The sequence below is a fragment of the Mobula hypostoma genome, chromosome 6, assembly GCF_963921235.1.
Source record: "Mobula hypostoma chromosome 6, sMobHyp1.1, whole genome shotgun sequence".
Classification (NCBI taxonomy): domain Eukaryota; kingdom Metazoa; phylum Chordata; class Chondrichthyes; order Myliobatiformes; family Myliobatidae; genus Mobula; species Mobula hypostoma.
Genome location: NC_086102.1, coordinates 98425205 through 98443356, shown reverse-complemented (window position 1 = coordinate 98443356; position 18152 = coordinate 98425205). Strand labels below are relative to the sequence as shown.

Sequence of the window (18152 nt, the reverse complement as noted above, 5' to 3'; positions counted from 1 at the left end):
TCACACAGACACACACAAGAAACACTGGGTTATTCACCCCTCCCCTCCCACACACACAATACGGGGATCCTACTAACTGTTACTGACTGCGCTTCCCTTATCCCCGGGACCCTCTCTGCTCTGAGGACAGGGGAGGGAAGAGACGGTGAGCTGGGAGTCGGTGTGGAGCTGCGGCCGATTTTGAATTTGCGTTGCGTGTTTGTCCTCGGCGGCCGCCGTAGGTAGAGCGGACGGGTTATCCTGGGAGGGAGTTCGGCGGAGACGGTGAGTGCGGGACGGGGCCTGAGCACCGCAGGCCGGTTGGTGGGTGTGGAGGTGTGCGGTGTTGTGGACGAGATAGAGATGTGGAAACGCTCTAGGTGAACGGAGGGGGATTTGTGCAGTAGAGGACAGTGCTTGACTTGTGGAGTCAGCAGCGGGACCTTGTACACCGACAGCTGCATTGGTGCGAGAGTTCCAGTTCCATATTACTGGCACCTGGACAGGGCTATGTCGACAGGAAAGGTTTAGAGGGCTAAGGGTCAAACGCAGGCAAATGGGACTCGTTTGGATAGGTACTTTGGGCAGTAGGTAGGACGTGTTTCTGTACTGCATGACTACGAGCGAAGGAAATATTTCATGCCATGCAGTGCGGCGAGTGAGGGGTATAACCTTCATTATCATTGTAATCCAGACAACGTCTTCTACCGCCTCTCCAAAGCCTCCACATCCTGTAACGAGGTGGCCAGAACTGCAATTTCCAAGTGCAGCCTAACCAAAGTTTTACATAGTTGGCTGTAAAAGGGTGCCTGGAGACTGGAATGTGTGCCCACAGGCGCAGTGGGTGAGGGCAGTATCCCAAACATTGCAGGTCGGCCACTGTGTAACTTGGTACCATTTCTTCCAGGTTGTGGGAGTGGGAAGGTTGCACACATTCCTGGGACTCGTTCCAATGCCTGTGTTTGCACAGAGTAACAAAGAAATGAAAGGGGTCCTCAAAGTTGATCAGGTAATGCTCTTATTTTGTACTCTGGTAATATTGATATGTTCTTATTTTGTAGTTCAAAGTAAATATATTATTGAAATACTTGTATGTTGCCATATACAACCCTGGGATTTATTTCCTTATGGGCAATCACAGTAAATACAAGAAACACGATAGAATCAGTGAAAGGCCACACCCAACAGGATGGACACCAATGTGCAAAAAAACTCTGCAAATACAAAAAGAAAGAGAAAAAATAATATGTCAACACAAGAAATTTCAAAAATAAATAATAAATGACTAACAAATTCTGGATGATAAATGCAGAAAATGTCAAGAGAAACCAGAAACAATCCAACAGATTATAGGATTGAGCAGCAGTGTAACTCAGTCTGATTATTTACACCGGCACAATCAAATGCAAACGTCATTCACCAAATCTTAAAATACAAACCCATAAACGACACCATTCCTTGCTGTAAATACAAGCCTGATCCAGTTTTAGAGTTAGAGTCCAAATTATATTACGACCAAAGTATTAATACAGATAGGGTAATCCATAATAACCATCTGGATATAATATTACAGGATAAACGAGCAAGAACAACTTACTTAATAGATATAGCCATTCCAAACACACAACTTGCAGAGATCAATAAGTGAAAAACCCCAGAAATATGCTAAAATAAAAGAGGAAATTGAAAGACAGTGGAACATGACAGGGGATACATTGTCCCAGCAGTAATATCTACAACTGCTATCCTCCCAAAGTCACTACACAATAGCATTAAACAATTAGGCCTACACAACTACATTTATGTAAATCTCCAGAAAGTTACAACACTGAACACCACTAGAATAGTTCAAAATTTCCTAGCAATTGAGAAATAAATGTGCTTCACACTGCCTGTATCTCTGGTTTTACCAGCTTGAGCTGAGGAATAAAATAATAAATAAATAATCAAGAACATGAGATGAAGAGTCCTTAAATGTGACTCCTGTTCAGTGATGTGTGGTACTCTGGTTCAAAGGGCTGATGGTTGAGGGGTAATAACTGCTAACACTCAAATAACAAAGACAGCTTTTTATTTTGTTTAAACTTTCATTGTCTCCGATCAATACAAGAGAGCCACCATCTTGTACTCATGATTCCCCTTCACCCTTCGCATGCATGCCCATAGCGGGTAAAGTGCGCGTGCTGACTAAATGCTTAGATAACCCAAATGAACAGAACCAACAATAACTGTCCCTGAACCTGGTGGTGTGGGTCCTGGGGTTCCTGTGCCGTCTTCCCATTGGCAACAGCCAGAAGAGAGCATGGCCTGGGTGATGGGGGTCCCTGATGATGGATGCTGCTTCCTGCGACAGCGCTCCATGTAGATGTGCTCAATGATGGGGAGAATAATAGTTCAAATGGACCAGGCAAGCCAAAGGGCCAGTTTCTGTGATGCAGTGCCCTATCATTTTGAATCACGTTGTTCTCTAGAGCATCGTAGCAATTAACACCGGGAATTTAATTTACACATTCACACTCCAGCTTTATGCAGAGGAAGTGCAGTTTCTTGCTCTCAAACCAAAGTCCCCTTAGTAAACTGTGCCCCTTTCTTGACTCTGAGGGACACGCTTTGAGCATTTTTCAGCTGAATCGGGGAAAGCTTGCTCTGTGCCGAGAGAAGTTCCTGTGATGTTCCTGTTGAGGATCAGTAAGAAGTGCTGGGCCATTTAACCATGAGGAGAGTGTCAGCTGATTAGCTTGGAGCATAATCAGCCAGGCCGAGATCAGTAGGAACATAGTTCTATTGGCTCTTCTCAGTTGATCGCCTGATGTGTGAAATGTTGGATCCTATTACATACAACACTGAGTTGAAGCTTTGGTATGGTGAGTTCTGGTTTGGGAGAGGCTTTGCCTTGCCCAGAATGAATCTAATTTCATTCAATCCAGCAGCTTCTGTGCAACAGCAGCAAAAGCTTTAGATAACGCATCACAGAAGATGCAGACCTCTTTCTTTAGGGCTGCAGATGGTGGAATTGTTCTGCAGGTTCTTGGAATTTTCAGATCTTTAAGATGCTGAAGGGAAGAACACCACTGCTGCCACTCTTTAGGGAGCGGGACATCCCATCACAAGTGTCTGAGGTCAACTCTCCTAACATGAAGCATCCCTGCTTACTGACTGGAGCAGCAAATCAAGAGGATCAAAGAGGCTGTTGATGGCCAATAGCACGCCATAGTGGGTAATCTGGAAAGTAAGGGTGCCAGTGATGAGGTCCCATCCAAGGCCCAGACTATGCTGCGTAGAAGGCAGGTCCAGTCCAAGATTAAGATTCTGTAGACCTTTGGCCAGATTTTCAGATGGGAAGGGTTGCATGACCTCAGTACTGTTGGATGTGATTTTATGCGGTCCGAGGTTAGACAGTCAACGTGTATTGCACTGTTTTCAGTGCATTGACTGCTTCTTCTGCATTAGAAAATGATTTCAGACCATCTTTGAAATAGAAATGCCTCATTGTGTACCTTCGTGCTTCAGTCCGAATTCATTCTCTTCCTTGATAGCGATCCTTTTCAGGCCATAGATGGCCACAGGTGCTGTGACTCACTTACTAAATACATGAGCTCTTGTGGGTACTTCTGAGTATTATTGTCCATTTGCTGGTCACGAAATCACAAGAGTCTGAGGTAGTCTCGATGATCCTCTTTCACTGGGAAGCTATGGAACATTTGCTCGATGTCTGTCTTCACTGCGATAGACTCAGTTCTGAAATGCATGAGGACCCGGAGCAGACTGTTATTAGGGTCTGGACCCCATAGGAGCATATTGTTCAGTGATAACCCTTTGAACTGCACACTTGAATCAAAGACTGTTCATATTTGTGCAGGTTTCTGTGAGATTTCTTTGCTGGAATCTGGTGGAGGCGATAACTCAGCATCATTGTTCCTGAAGAGTCAACTCCACATAATCTTTCATTCCTGGTTTCCTCTTCAGTGTGTGACTGAGGGACATGAATCAACTAAGGGTCTGCTCTCTGTTGTTTGGTAGAAGTTGTTGTGGAGCGCAGAAAGGATGGGGAGCTGCCCAACTGTTTGACTCATCCCTGCTAAACTCTGTTCATGATTCGAAGGAAGAACGCATCTTCGGTGGAAGATGCCAGCTTTTCGTCTGGCTTCCCTAAATCTGGTTAAGCAGAGATGTATGTCAGTGTGAGTATGTAAGTATGTGCTTGGTTTGCTTTCCTGCAGTCTTCTGTTTCATACAAATTCTGCTCTCACAGGATCTGAAATGACTTCGACACTTGTTCTCTAGGACATTAGTCTTAAATGTGCTGACAGTGGGCTGATGAGCCCCATCGAGGGAGGCCTCACCCACTATGACCCAACCCAGATCCAGTCATTGGGCTTAAGGCGCACTGTGCCAACCGTTACTCTGTTCATGTACCTTATGTGCACAGATGGTGTCTCTGGTCTCTGCCAAGCAAGAGGAGAATCTCAGCAGAAGGGTCAAGTGGGAAGATCTTGTCAGCTGTAGCCTTAGGATATGAATGACCGGAGGACTTCCGGGTCATCAAGGGAATGGCGGCGTAAGGAAAAGGTCTCTCGACAAAAAAGAAGGTAAACTGCTCCAAAATCGAATTTAGACAAATACTTAATATTGCATAACTATATTAATAAAAGGGGCAAGGATGATGTCTAAGAACAAGATTAAAAAGTCCGTTCCGAAGGCTGATAAACATAAAGAGACGCAGCAAGGCAACGGGCCTAGCTCTCCCACGGCAAGCCAGGACGGAGATAATGAGGGGGAATCGGTGACTCTGTCTTTGATTCTCGGAGAGATTCGCGAGTTCCGACAAGATAACAGCAAACAGCTGGAAGATATTAAAGGAGAAATAGTAAAAACTAACTCGCGGATAGATGAAGCCGAAGCGAGGATTGTTGGAATTGAAGAGAAGCTACAAAACGCCAAGGAAGTGATAGCAGAAATGCGGAAGCTGCAAGACCAGCTCCAGTGGAAACTAATAGATCAAGAAGGCCGCTCAAGAAGGGAAAATGTGAGGATCTACGGAGTTCCCGAAGGAACCGAAGGTAAACCCGGATTGATGATTCCCTTCGTGGAGAAGCTGCTTAGAGAGCACCTTGATATACCGGCCGCAAAAGACCTACAGATAGAAAGAGCTCACCGCGCGTTGGCACCACAGCCTCCGGCGGGCGCCCAGCCCAGATCGATTCCGGTTAGATTTCTCAGTTACAGAACGAAGGAAGAGGTGCTTAAAAGGGCATGGCAAAATAAAGGTTTCATGTGGAACAACTGTAAAATCAGTTTAGACCACGACTACGCACCGGGGATTCTTGCCAGACGGAAAGAATATACGGAAACACGGAGAGTCCTGAAGGAAAACGACATCAGATTCCAGACCCTGTATCCAGCTCGGCTGAGAGTCTTTTACGACGAAGGGACAAAAACTTCGCTACGGTGGAGGAGGCAATGTCGGACCTGGCTGACCGGGGACTACCTATTAAAGTTATCACCCAACTGGAGTCGCTACTGGAGAGGATTCAGCAGAAGTCGTGGCAGTTAGTGGGGCGAGGACGCTCCACTCGAACCAGAGTGTCAAACTACAAGGAAAAGCTGCAAATATTCAGACGTGAATGTACAGAGAATACAGATTAATTAAGAGAAATGACTGAAAAGAGTAAATCGGACTTAAAGGTAAAATGAAAACTGGTAACTGAAAATAAACTAGGTGGAATAACTTGAATGATAGCAATTTGGTCGAGACATAAATGGGAGAAAATTCTCTATGATTATTCAAACTGCTGAGGGCCCTCTAACACAGGGTGAAGATAGAGGTTATCCCTCTGAACTGAGGCGGGTCGGTGCTCAGGCCTCACTGTGGGAAGTCGGGGAAAATTTTCAAATGTTACACGTTCAAAAATGTCTAGGGTGTGGTTATATGTTTTGGTTTACTGTTGAGAGGGGATTGCTTACTGTTTGGTTAGAAAAGGAGAGTATTTTTCTACTAGAGATAAATGCAAACTGAATTGGTAAAAATAATTTCCTATAATGTTAATGGGGTTTTGAATCCAATTAAAAGAAATAAGATTATGTCTAAATTGAAAAAAGAGAGGGCACAAATAGCTTTCCTCCAGGAAACACATATGAGCCAATCTCAACATGGAAAATTAAAAAGAATGGGCTTTAAGCATGTATTTTATTCATCATATAAATTGAATCACAAAAGAGGGGTAGCTACTTTAATGTCAAGTACTCTTAATTATGAACATATCTCAGAGACTAAAGACAAAGAAGGACGGTTTGTAAAAATCACAGGAAGAATAGAAGGTACAGAAATAACATTGCTGAATGTTTATGCTCCTCCAGGTTGTGAATGGTCATTTTATAGACACATTTTTGACCTAATGGTCAGATCTCAAGGGGTAGTAATTTGTGGATGGGATTTTAATATTAGATTAAATCCTGTATTAGATTCTTCAAGAATCTCAGAATAAACCTCTGACTCGGAAAATGAATTCATTGATGGAGGAGTTGGGAATTATAGATGTCTGGAGGGAATTACACCCTACTAGTAAAGATTATACATATTACTCTTTCCCTCATTCAGCCTATTCAAGGATAGACTATTTCTTTATCTTTAATACAGATAGACTCAGGATAAAAAACTGTAATGTTGCAACAATTGATCTGTCGGATCATAGCCCAGTCTCTATGTCTCTAATCCTGGAAAGGAAAATGAGGAAAACACTATGGAGGCTAAACTCACATATACCAAATAACCCGGAAGTAATGGAGAGATTAAGGGGAGAAATCAAAGAATATCTAGACCTTAATGACACGGGAGAAACATCACCAGTGATTTTATGGGATACATTGAAAGCTGTACTGAGAGGGAAAATTATTTCCATTACCACTCACATGAAAAAAATCAATGCACAAAAATTAGCAGACATTCAAGGAAAATTAAAACAACTTCAAGTTGTGGATAGCAACAAAAGTAATTCAAATCAAAAACAGGAAATTAGGAAATTGCAAAGTGAAATTAACGATATTTATACGTTGGAAACTCAAAGAAATTTTCTTTACCTGAGACAAAAGAATTATGAAGTAGGAGGTAAATCAGCTAGATTATTAGCATATAAATTACGAAAACAACAAGCAGACAATACAATTCATAAAATAAAGAATCCAAAGACAAAGCTTGTGGAGAGTACAATAGGGAAAATTCAAGAGAGTTTTGAAACATATTATCGAGAGCTGTACTCCCAACCCCGGGGGCCCCCAATGAGCCCTATATAGACAGTGTATTGAATTTTTTAGATCTACCTAAACTTACAGATTTACAAAATGAAAGTTTGTTAGAACCAGTAACTGTCAAAGAACTGAACGTGGCCATCTCTAGGTTAAAGGCTGGAAAGTCCCCGGGTTCTGATGGGTTTACCCCAGAGTGGTACAAGTCCCTGAAGACACAGTTAGCCCCATTACTACTTAACACCTTTAACTGGATCTTGCAGAGAGGAGAAACTCCACCTTCCTGGAGAGAAGCAATTATTTCAGTTATTCCTAAAGAGGGTAAAGATGAACTAGAATGTGGCAATTATCGGCCAATTAGTGTTCTTAATTTAGATTACAAACTATTTACATCTATATTAGCGCGCAGATTGGAAAAGCTTTTACCTGGCCTAATCCACTTAGACCAGACTGGATTTATTCAGCAAAGACAAACACAGGACAACATAAGGAGAACTCTGCACATATTAGAACAGGTTAATAAGAATGAGACAGAGACAATGGTAGTAGGATTGGACGCTGAGAAAGCTTTTGATTCGGTTAGTTGGGCATTCCTATACAGGATGTTAGGAAGATTCGGCTTTCAAGAAAAGTTTATTAAAGTAATTCAGACTCTATATGACAGCCCTACAGCCCGAATTAAGATAAATGGGGACCTCTCTGACTCCTTCATCTTAGAGAGAGGCACGAGACAGGGATGCCCAATTTCTCCTCTCCTTTTTGCGCTATATATTGAACTGCTTGCCCAACTAATAAGTCAGAGCGAAATCGTAAAAGGTATCAAGGTGGCAGGGATTGAACAGAAAGTGGCGTTATTCGCAGATGATGTTTTGGTCTATCTGAGTGAACCAGAAAAATCATTTATAGGATTGTTTACACTGTTGGATGACTTTGGGAAAATATCAGGTTATAAAATAAATGTAAAGAAAACGCAGGTTATGTCCCTAAATTATACATCATCCAAAAAATTGCAGGATACATACGATCTTAAGTGGGAAGCTAAATCATTAAAATATTTAGGAATAACCCTGCCGAAAGATCTTTCAACACTGTCACAGGTAAATTATGGGCCATTAATCTCAGAGATAAAAGCAGATATGCATAGATGGAATCTTATCCCCTTTTTAAGTTTAAATTCAAGGATAAATAATATAAAAATGAATATTCTTCCTCGGTTATTGTATCTTTTCTGTACTTTACCGGTGGAGGTGGATGATAATCAATTCAGGGAATGGGACAAATGGATTTCCTGCTTCATTCGGCAAGGAAAGAAACCTGGAATTCGATATAACACCTTACAGTTAGGGAAGGAAGGAGGAGGTATGGTTATATTGAACTGCTTGCTCAACTAATAAGTCAGAGCGAAATCGTAAAAGGTATCAAGGTGGCAGGGATTGAACAGAAAGTGGCGTTATTCGCAGATGATGTTTTGGTCTATCTGAGTGAACCAGAAAAATCATTTATAGGATTGTTTACACTGTTGGATGACTTCCATGCCTGAGAAATTATTTTTATGCCTCACAGATAACCCCTCTGTTAGAAGGCTAGATGGAAAGAAATAGAATTTGGATTAGTTGACAGTTTTCCTCTACAGGCCTCAATAGCTGACAAAGGATTGATGGCCCAGTTGGAAAAATTTTAAAACAGTTGGATAAATCTTACATTAAAAGTATGGCAGAAGGTGGTTAATTCATGTGGAATTAATAACATGTTAAAACTCTTTAGGTGGTGTGCATATGATACCGAATTCCTTCCCGACAGAGGAGATAAAAGATTTGAGCTATGGATAAAGAAAGGTCTTACAACCTACCTCTCATTTATAGATAAAAGAGTATTACAAAGTTTCCAAATCCTGCAGGACAAACATGGCCTAGAACATAATGACTTTTTTAGGTACCTTCAAGTACGAAACTATGTTAACCAGAGTTGTAGATATACAGACCTATCAACAGTAGAATTAGAATTTTTCAAGATTCTGAATTCGGCTTGCAGTTCAATACCTAGTAAATCAGTTTCTCGATTATATAATGCACTCTCCCATGCTAAACATGTAAATACACTGTATATTAAAGAGAAGTGGGAGAAAGAAGCGGGGTTGGTACTTTCAGAGGAGGCTTGGGGGAAAATCTGCAGCTTTCAATGGTCCTCGACTATTTCTTTGACTTGGAGAGAACATTGTTGGAAAAACATTATAAGATATTTCAAGACCCCATATCAGGAAAAATATAAAGATACAAACGTGACGTGTTGGAGAAGGTGCAGCTCCAAGGAGGCAAATCATTTTCATATCTTCTGGGATTGCCCTAAATTACGTCTACACTGGGAAGGTATTCATAGAACATTAGTTAAGGTACTTAGGTCCCAGATACCTCTGAACTTTGAGACGCTCTATTTGGAGCATGTATTGTTTCTTGAACAGAAGGAAGATAAAGTTGCTGCAGGCCCTCTTAGCGGCAAGTAAGAAATCAATCACTAGAAAGGGCTAAATCCAATACCACCTACATTAGAAGATTGGCACGAAATTATCTTGGAAATATTTAAAATGGAAAAGTTGACTTACTCCCTGAGAATTCAAAAAGAAAAATTTTATCAAATCTGGAATAAATGGATTGAATATATAACCCCAATGCGAGCAGACTTTAGATGACTCTGCTAATGATTTATATTGCTCTTCTCATCAACACAGTAATATTGCTAACGTAAGCAACCCTAGTCTAAATGTCTTTTTTATTTGTTTTCTTTTGGAAAATAGAGAATTAACACAAGTAAAGGGAAAGATTTGGGAAAGGGATAAAAAAAAATGAAAAAATTAAGTAAATATGTGCATAGGGATTGGATAATTATGTCTGCGGGCAGGAGCAAGCATGAACAAATTAGGATATAAACACCTACAATGGTTGATACATAGGCTTATATACAACATTTTGGACCATTGGAAATGGTCCAGAAGAGTTATATGGAAACTATTATTACCATTTTTCTTAACAACTAATACCATTACTTAGCCTAATAGATTAGAATTACCACAGTACATAATTATCTATTTAAGTGTCTAATTTCCTTTTATATCATCTCAATGTGTACTTAAGAATGTATAAATAATTATAGTTTTATACATATAAAAAAATGGAAAAGGTTATATGTGTGAAAAAAGTACATGATATTTGTGAATTCCTTATCCAAATAAATAAAAATTTTTAAAAAAGGATATGAATGACCATGTGCAGCTTCAGGAGCTGGCATTTCCTCTGCTGTTGGGATTATGGTCGCAGTCAATGAAACATGGCAAGGGTACGCAGACCACCCTTCCCACTGGCTCTATGACAAATCCATGGCTCTTCGCCTGGCAACTTCTGATTTTCCAGACTTGTCTTCAGCACGCAAGGGGAAACAGAACTTTGAATACTGAGTGGGTCAATGAATGTTGACTTTGCCAATGACACATTGCTGTGATCTTCAATATCACATACGCCTTTATTTTTTTGCTCAGGATGTCCTTTTAGGTAGATGTTGACTCGACATATTTTAAAGCAGGATTTGTGTTGGAAGCCTTTCCCGCATACCTGTGTGCATGAGGAAGTAGATGCACCTCATGGATGGTCAGCGGGCTGACCACCGTGACCTGCGGGTGCGCTGGAACCGGTCATAGCCAAGGTTCTAACCCCGAGTGAAGTGCTGATAATGTGCTGGTCACTGTTGCACTTAGTGCAGTGTATGATAGCTTTAGTCTTTTGCTTGTTGAGCTATTGAAGCACAACATTTGAAATATATTGAGTGCTCCTTTAGAATGTGCCTCTGGTCTCTAAACATTTTTGTTTTTCTGAGTCCTTTGCATTTCCTTAAGGGGTGAGGTTTCTTAAAGACAGGATGTTGTCTATCGGGGTTCATGATAGAGTTTTCTACTTCAGTTTTGCTGACTATGACAGGAGTTCTGGTTTTCCATATTTTTGCTGGAGACCTTTCTTTGAATGAGGTGTTACCAGAAGTTGAGAGGATAAAACCAGGGTCACTTTGCATTTCTGCATGGTGGCAGATGAAGTCCAGAAAGAATGAAAATGGTGAATGGGGACGTGATACTTGAACCCTCCAGTTTTCCACTGTTCTAGCATGCTGTTTGGTTGTGTCTCCACTATAGGGGTTATTCCTCTTGCAATGTCCAAAAAACTCAGTCCTAGTAGGTAACCCTTGCATTTTGCAGCTTGCAGATCTGTTTTTGGAACTACAGGCTCCCGGAGCTTCCGTGGTTCTTTGTGTCAGAGCTTTAGAAATGATCAGGTCTGTTAAAGGGAGATTTTTTGATTGCCTCTGGAAAGCCACAGCATTTGTCCAGCCTCTACTACAGCATTTGTACCCCATAGTTGGATTACTAATGTGAACTGCCCTAACCCTCGTTGCATGTTGCAGTGACTCCCCACCAAGCCAGTTACAGAGAAGGTCTAGCTTTTTGCTTGGTTTGAGACTTTGTCCTTCCATGGTGTTGTGAAAGCTCGACTTCCAGGACAGATAACTGGAACAGTCCTGCTGTGACTAGGTCTCAAGCCAAATTGAATGGACCTGCAGCTCTTGAATGAGAGCACTGTGGAAACTGGTTTGCCAAATGTGTTTCCTGGGGTGGATGGTAGTTCAGTCTGTCCATGTCTGCAGGTGGGATTGGCATCTGCAGCAACTCTTCACGATGGCAAAAACTGTGGAAGGGATGTTGTGGGTCTTTGCAGCTATAGACCTTGACTGTCAAAACCTGGACTATGTGAAATACATGCTGGTTGAGTGGTGAGGACAGCTGCTTCTTGTAGAGCTGGCCCACTAATGTTTTTGTAGCCAAAATACATTTGGACATATTCTTTAGTAAGATGCATTGGCTCTTGTGGCGGCAAAGCATGACTGGTTCCGGCTTTTGACTCGGCCGTCTAACCATGCCTGTACATGCCTTCTCAATTTGTATCTCAACTTCAGCTTTGGTGCAAGTTCATGCTGGAGCTATGCGAATTGTGCATTGCAATAGATGAGCCACATTCTGACCTGGCTTCTAGATCTTGGTGATTAACATTATTTGAGTCGCAAGCTGACATCCATTTCAGCGTTCAGACGTATCTCCAGACCACGGGCAATGCCTCTGAAGACAAGTTATTTTTTCGCTCTGCTGCCCTCACTGTGCACATATAGAGAGCTATGCAGTGAGTAACCAACTTCTCAAATATCACCCAAGACAGAAACTTCCTTTGGGCCACTATCCATGATGCACAAATCAAGAGCTGGGCTGGATAAGGACAGCACCAACTTCACAGAAGTTCTCAATGAAACACAGGTCAAAACAATCCACTTAATTACTGCCCCACCCGACTTCCTTAAGGTAGCAGCACGTTGTGACTGTATTATGTACCTTCTGCAAAATGCACTGCAGTTACCCAGCATCACCTGCCTGCCCTCCAGCTCACATAATTCAAAGTTGCTGGTGAACGCAGCAGGCCAGGCAGCATCTATAGGAAGAGGCGCAGTCGACGTTTCAGGCTGAGACCCTTCGTCAGGACTAACTGAAGGAAGAGTGAGTAAGGGATTTGAAAGCTGGAGGGGGAGATGCAAAATGATAGGAGAAGACAGGAGGGGGAGGGATAGAGCCGAGAGCTGGACAGGTGATAGGCAGAAGGGGATACGAGAGGATCATGGGACAGGAGGTCCGGGAAGAAAGACGGGGGGGGGTGACCCAGAGGATGGGCAAGAGGTATATTCAGAGGGACAGAGGGAGAAAAAGGAGAGTGAGAGAAAGAATGTGTGCATAAAAAAGAGTAACAGATGGGGTACGAGGGGGAGGTGGGGCCTAGCGGAAGTTAGAGAAGTCAATGTTCATGCCATCAAGTTGGAGGCTACCCATACGGAATATAAGGTGTTGTTCCTCCAACCTGAGTGTGGCTTCATCTTTACAGTAGAGGAGGCCATGGATAGACATGTCAGAATGGGAATGGGATGTGGAATTAAAATGTGTTTTAATTAAAATTCTGACATGTCTATCCACGGCCTCCTCTACTGTAAAGATGAAGCCACACTCAGGTTGGAGGAACAACACCTTATATTCCGTATGGGTAGCCTCCAACCTGATGGCATGAACATTGACTTCTCTAACTTCCGCTAAGGCCCCACCTCCCCCTCGTACCCCATCTGTTACTCTTTTTTATGCACACATTCTTTCTCTCACTCTCCTTTTTCTCCCTCTGTCCCTCTGAATATACCTCTTGCCCATCCTCTGGGTCACCCCCCCCCCCGTCTTTCTTCCCGGACCTCCTGTCCCATGATCCTCTCGTATCCCCTTCTGCCTATCACCTGTCCAGCTCTCGGCTCTATCCCTCCCCCTCCTGTCTTCTCCTATCATTTTGCATCTCCCCCTCCCCCTCCAGCTTTCAAATCCCTTACTCACTCTTCCTTCAGTTAGTCCTGACGAAGGGTCTCGGCCTGAAATGTCGACTGCGCCTCTTCCTATAGATGCTGCCTGGCCTGCTGCGTTCACCAGCAACATTGATGTGTGTTGCTTGAATTTCCAGCATCTGCAGAATTCCTGTTGTTTTAGCTCACATAATTCCCTGATTTGGATTTATAGTAAAGCTCTGATAATCCTCTGCCCCAGTGATCGCAAATCCTGACAGTTTAGCCTCAGATTAACCTGATCTTTTTCATTTTCCTTTAAAACTCACCAGGTTCCTGTTCCCACACTCCCTTTAAACTCACCAGGTTCCCGTTTCCCACACTCCCTTTAAACTCACCAGGTTCCCGTTTCCCACACTCTCTTTAAACTCACCAGGGCCCCATTTCCCACACTCCCTTTAAACTCACCAGGTTCGTGTTTCCCACACTCTCTTTTAAACTCACCAGCTTTCCGTTTCCCACACTCCCTTTAAACTCACCGAGCCCCGTTTCCCACACTCCCTTTAAACTCACCAGGGCCCGTTTCCCACACTCCCCTAAACTCACCAGGGCCACATTTCCCACACTGCCTTTAAACTCACCAGGGTCCCATTTCCCACACTGCCTTTAAACTCACCAGGGTCCTGTTTCCCACACTCTCTTTAAACTCACCAGGGCCCCATTTCCCACACTCTAAACTCACCGGGCCTCAATTCCCACACTCTAAACTCACCAGGTTCCCATTTCCCACTCTCCCTTTAAACTCACCAGGGTCCCGTTTCCCACACTCCCTTTAAACTCACCAGGTTCCCATTTCCCACTCTCCCTTTAAACTCACCAGGTTCCCGTATTCAACACTCAGTTTAAACTCACCAGGGTCCTGTATACAACACTCCCTTTAAACTCACCAGGTTCCCATTTCCCACTCTCCCTTTAAACTCACCAGGGTCCCGTTTCCCACACTCCCTTTAAACTCACCAGGTTCCCATTTCCCACTCTCCCTTTAAACTCACCAGGTTCCCGTATTCAACACTCAGTTTAAACTCACCAGGGTCCTGTATACAACACTCCCTTTAAACTCACCAGGGTCCCGTTTCCCACACTCCCTTTAAACTCACCAGGGTCCTGTATACAACACTCCCTTTAAACTCACCAGGTTCCCGTATCCAACACTCCCTTTAAACTCACCAGGGTCCTGTATACAACACTCCCTTTAAACTCACCAGGTTCCCGTATCCAACACTCCCTTTAAACTCACCAGGGTCCTGTATACAACACTCGCTTTAAACTAACTAGGGCCCCATTTACCACACACTGTTTAAACTCATCAGGGCTCCATTTTCCATACTCCATTTGTAGGTAAGCAGGGAGCTGTGTATTTAATATTTCAGTAATATTTGAGTAATATTGTAAATATAATATTTGATTCGTCATTGTGGTTTACATAATGCATTGTGGGTTATATGTAAAATTACATAAATGGCACTTGTCATTATGCTGTCACGGCATACACGCATGCCTCTCTGAAAGTAAAAACGAAACTCAGACAAGTTCTTCTGCACTCCCGTCTTTTTGCTTTCAGCTAGTTGGAGTTACAAAATATAACGATTGGAATTAATGTTTCTTCAGTAGAGAATGAGAGAGAGTGGGCCAGTAGAATTTGATTCTCGATTGATTCAAGGTAATGGGGAGATTGAGATAATGGTCTTTTGGTTGGTTTGTTGCAGGATTACAAGGAATGTGTTGGGCAGTGGGATAAATGTTGGATTAATATAGCAATATAGAATGTAATTTACATTGGTAAGTTTATCACATGGAATTGGTTGCATTAATTTTGCTTTTGCAGCCTTTGAGGAGAATAACTCAGTGGTCTATACCTACTGTAGCCACGTTCCATCCTTGTTTTGCAGTTGTCGCTTTATACAACCCCAACTAAAACCTCGCACTTTGAGGAAGCAAAACCAACTCATCTTGAAGAGAGCATCTCTGTTTTACGAAAGTCAGCAGAACCGTACATCACTCAGTATCAGGTATGGCAAACATTTGGACTGTGTCCTTTGAGAAGAATGTGGTTCAATTTGAGTTATCTGATGTTCCCTTCAGACTTGGGAGAGGTTTCTAGCTGATGGGAACATTGGTTTCAGGATCATCTGAGCTACTGGCAATTCCTTTGCCATTTTTTTAAGTTGTTGGATTGTTACTGTTATTCTTTGGATATGTTGTGTATAGGTCCAGGTCCTGATTAAGAGAGTGCTCCATTTCATAACAACCCCTTAGGAATGGGTTCCCATTTGAAGACAGACCTGAATTCTTCAGGGGTCTTGTCAAACATGGCCCTAAAGCACTCTTGTCTTGCTTCTCTTTCGCTTGCAGGTGAGCACGTGTCTAAAAGAGTACTCTGTTATCTAACAAGCATTCCTATTGTATTGCTGATAAAGCTGTCATAGCATATGGCCAATCCTTTTCATAAATGGAAGATCTTGACTGAAAGATGTTAGAACAGGAATAGGCCCTTCAGCTCACGGTGTCTATGCCGAGCACAATGCCGAACTAAACTAAATCTCTTTTGCCTGCACTTGATCCATATCCCTCCATCTCTTGCATATCTAATAACCTCTTAGATGTCACTATTCTATCTGCTTCCGCCACCACCCCTGGCAGCTCATTTCAGCCACCCACCATTCTCTGTGTAAAACAAAACCTGCCCTGCACGTCTCATTCGAACTTTCCCCCCTCACCTTAAATGCATGCCTTCTAGTATTTGCCACTTCTACCCTGAGGAAGAAAGGATTCTGACTGTCTACCTCTCAAAATCTTATAAACGTATATCTTATCTTCCCTCAGCTTCTGACACTGACCAAACTCTCCTTATAGCTCATACCATCTAATCTAGGCAGCATCTTGGTAAAACCCTTTTGCATCCTTTTCAAAACACCACATCCTTTCTTTTGCTCTAGACTGCCCAATAACAATAGTGTTTCACCCTACATTGTCTTTCTGTGAACTGCTCTGCCCACACTGCCCAGTGCACATCTTGCCTTGAGCTCACTGAAACACATTTGTCCGCACTGCTTTAATTTGTGCTCTTTCAGGAATCCGTGTAGCCGGTGAACAAGGCAAGTGAGCTAAGGTTGGGGTGTGATTGGAGGCTGTTCAGACAAGCATTCACAGAGACTGGAGATATAAAACCATGGAAGCTGATGCAGAGGAGATTTAAGGGTGTATACAAGGTCTTGATGGATAAATAGACAAAAACCTGTTCCATTAGTGGACTATTCAGGAATTGGATGAATGATTTACTGTGATGGGCAGAAAAATACAGGGGGCAAGTTTTCTTATGCACTGTTTAGGGCCTGGGATTTTCAGCCAGCTGAAATTTTCAACCTGAAGCGTCAACAATTTCTTTTTTCCCCATAGATGCTGATCAACCTTCAGAGTTCCCCTGGCAAGTTGTTTATTGCTGGAAATTCCAGCATGTGCAATCTCTTGCATCTCCAGTAGGCTCTGGAATTTCTGTCTGTCAGGGTAGTGTCATCAGTTGAGGTTTTCAAAACAAATTAATTAGGCACAAGAGAAACTGTTGAAGAGACATTGCTGAAGAGAACAAGAGACTAGGACTGACTGGACTAGTCTATGAAGATCTGGCACAGACCAAGTCTGGACAACTTGCAATGGAAATGGTGGCCAGGTTACTGAGTTTGTGGCAGGAACCAAAAGCACTGGCTTCATTCTTCTCCATATTCAATAGCAGGAAATTTCTTTCGTCCAGATAAGCACTGTGAGAAATTTGAAATGACCAGTAGTCAACATAGAATCAGTAAATGGTGTTAAGTGTAGTTTGTACATTTATTTCTGTTATTACATGAATTGTATTTGCCTGGTCAAACTGGTCTGTATCTAGTCATACTTTATTGATCCTGGGGGAAATTGGTTTTCGTTACAGTTGCACCATAAATACTAAATAGTAATAAAACCATAAATAGTTAAATAGTAATATGTAAATTACGCCAGTAAATTATGAAATAAGTCCAGGACCAGCCTATTGGCTCAGGGTGTCTGAGGAGTTGTAAAGTTTGATGGCCACAGGCAGGAATGACTTCCTATGACGCTCTGTGTTGCATCTCGGTGGAATGAGTCTCTGGCTGAATGTACTCTTGCACACAGTCTCCCACTCTACTGCAGTTCCAATCGTCAGTAAGCTGTCTGTGGGGAACAGACGACTTAAACACTGAAGATGAACTCTTAATCTCTCAGTCTAGCACACCATGCTCTTCAACTGGGTCTGCCTCCACTGCACTCCTCTCTAACTCACACATTATATTCTGCATTTTCCATTAGGACTACCTCGATGTATCTAAGTATGAAATTATCTACCTGGGTAAACCAAATACCAGTTGCAATTCTGATTACATTTTTCAAATATAGCCAAGTTCAAGTTCAGTTTATTGTTATTCAACCGTACAGCTAAATGAAGCAAGGTTCCTCCAGACGAGGGTGCA

The 18152-nt window shown here is 42.5% G+C and overlaps 1 protein-coding gene across 3 annotated transcripts in view; it reads left to right on the top strand.

Annotated features, from left to right (window-relative positions):
* Window positions 1-213: 213 nt before the first annotated feature.
* The window catches only part of LOC134348237 (MICOS complex subunit MIC26-like), a 41673-nt gene continuing 23734 nt past the window's right edge, over window positions 214-18152 (top strand). Inside the window, exons 1-3 of one of the 3 annotated variants that reach the window (XM_063051313.1) lie at window positions 214-264; window positions 887-988; window positions 15564-15683. In XM_063051313.1, the coding sequence (XP_062907383.1) occupies window positions 932-988; window positions 15564-15683 (177 nt within the window). In that variant the 5' untranslated portion in view covers window positions 214-264; window positions 887-931. The other 2 variants (XM_063051314.1, XM_063051315.1) reach the window with 2 other exon arrangements.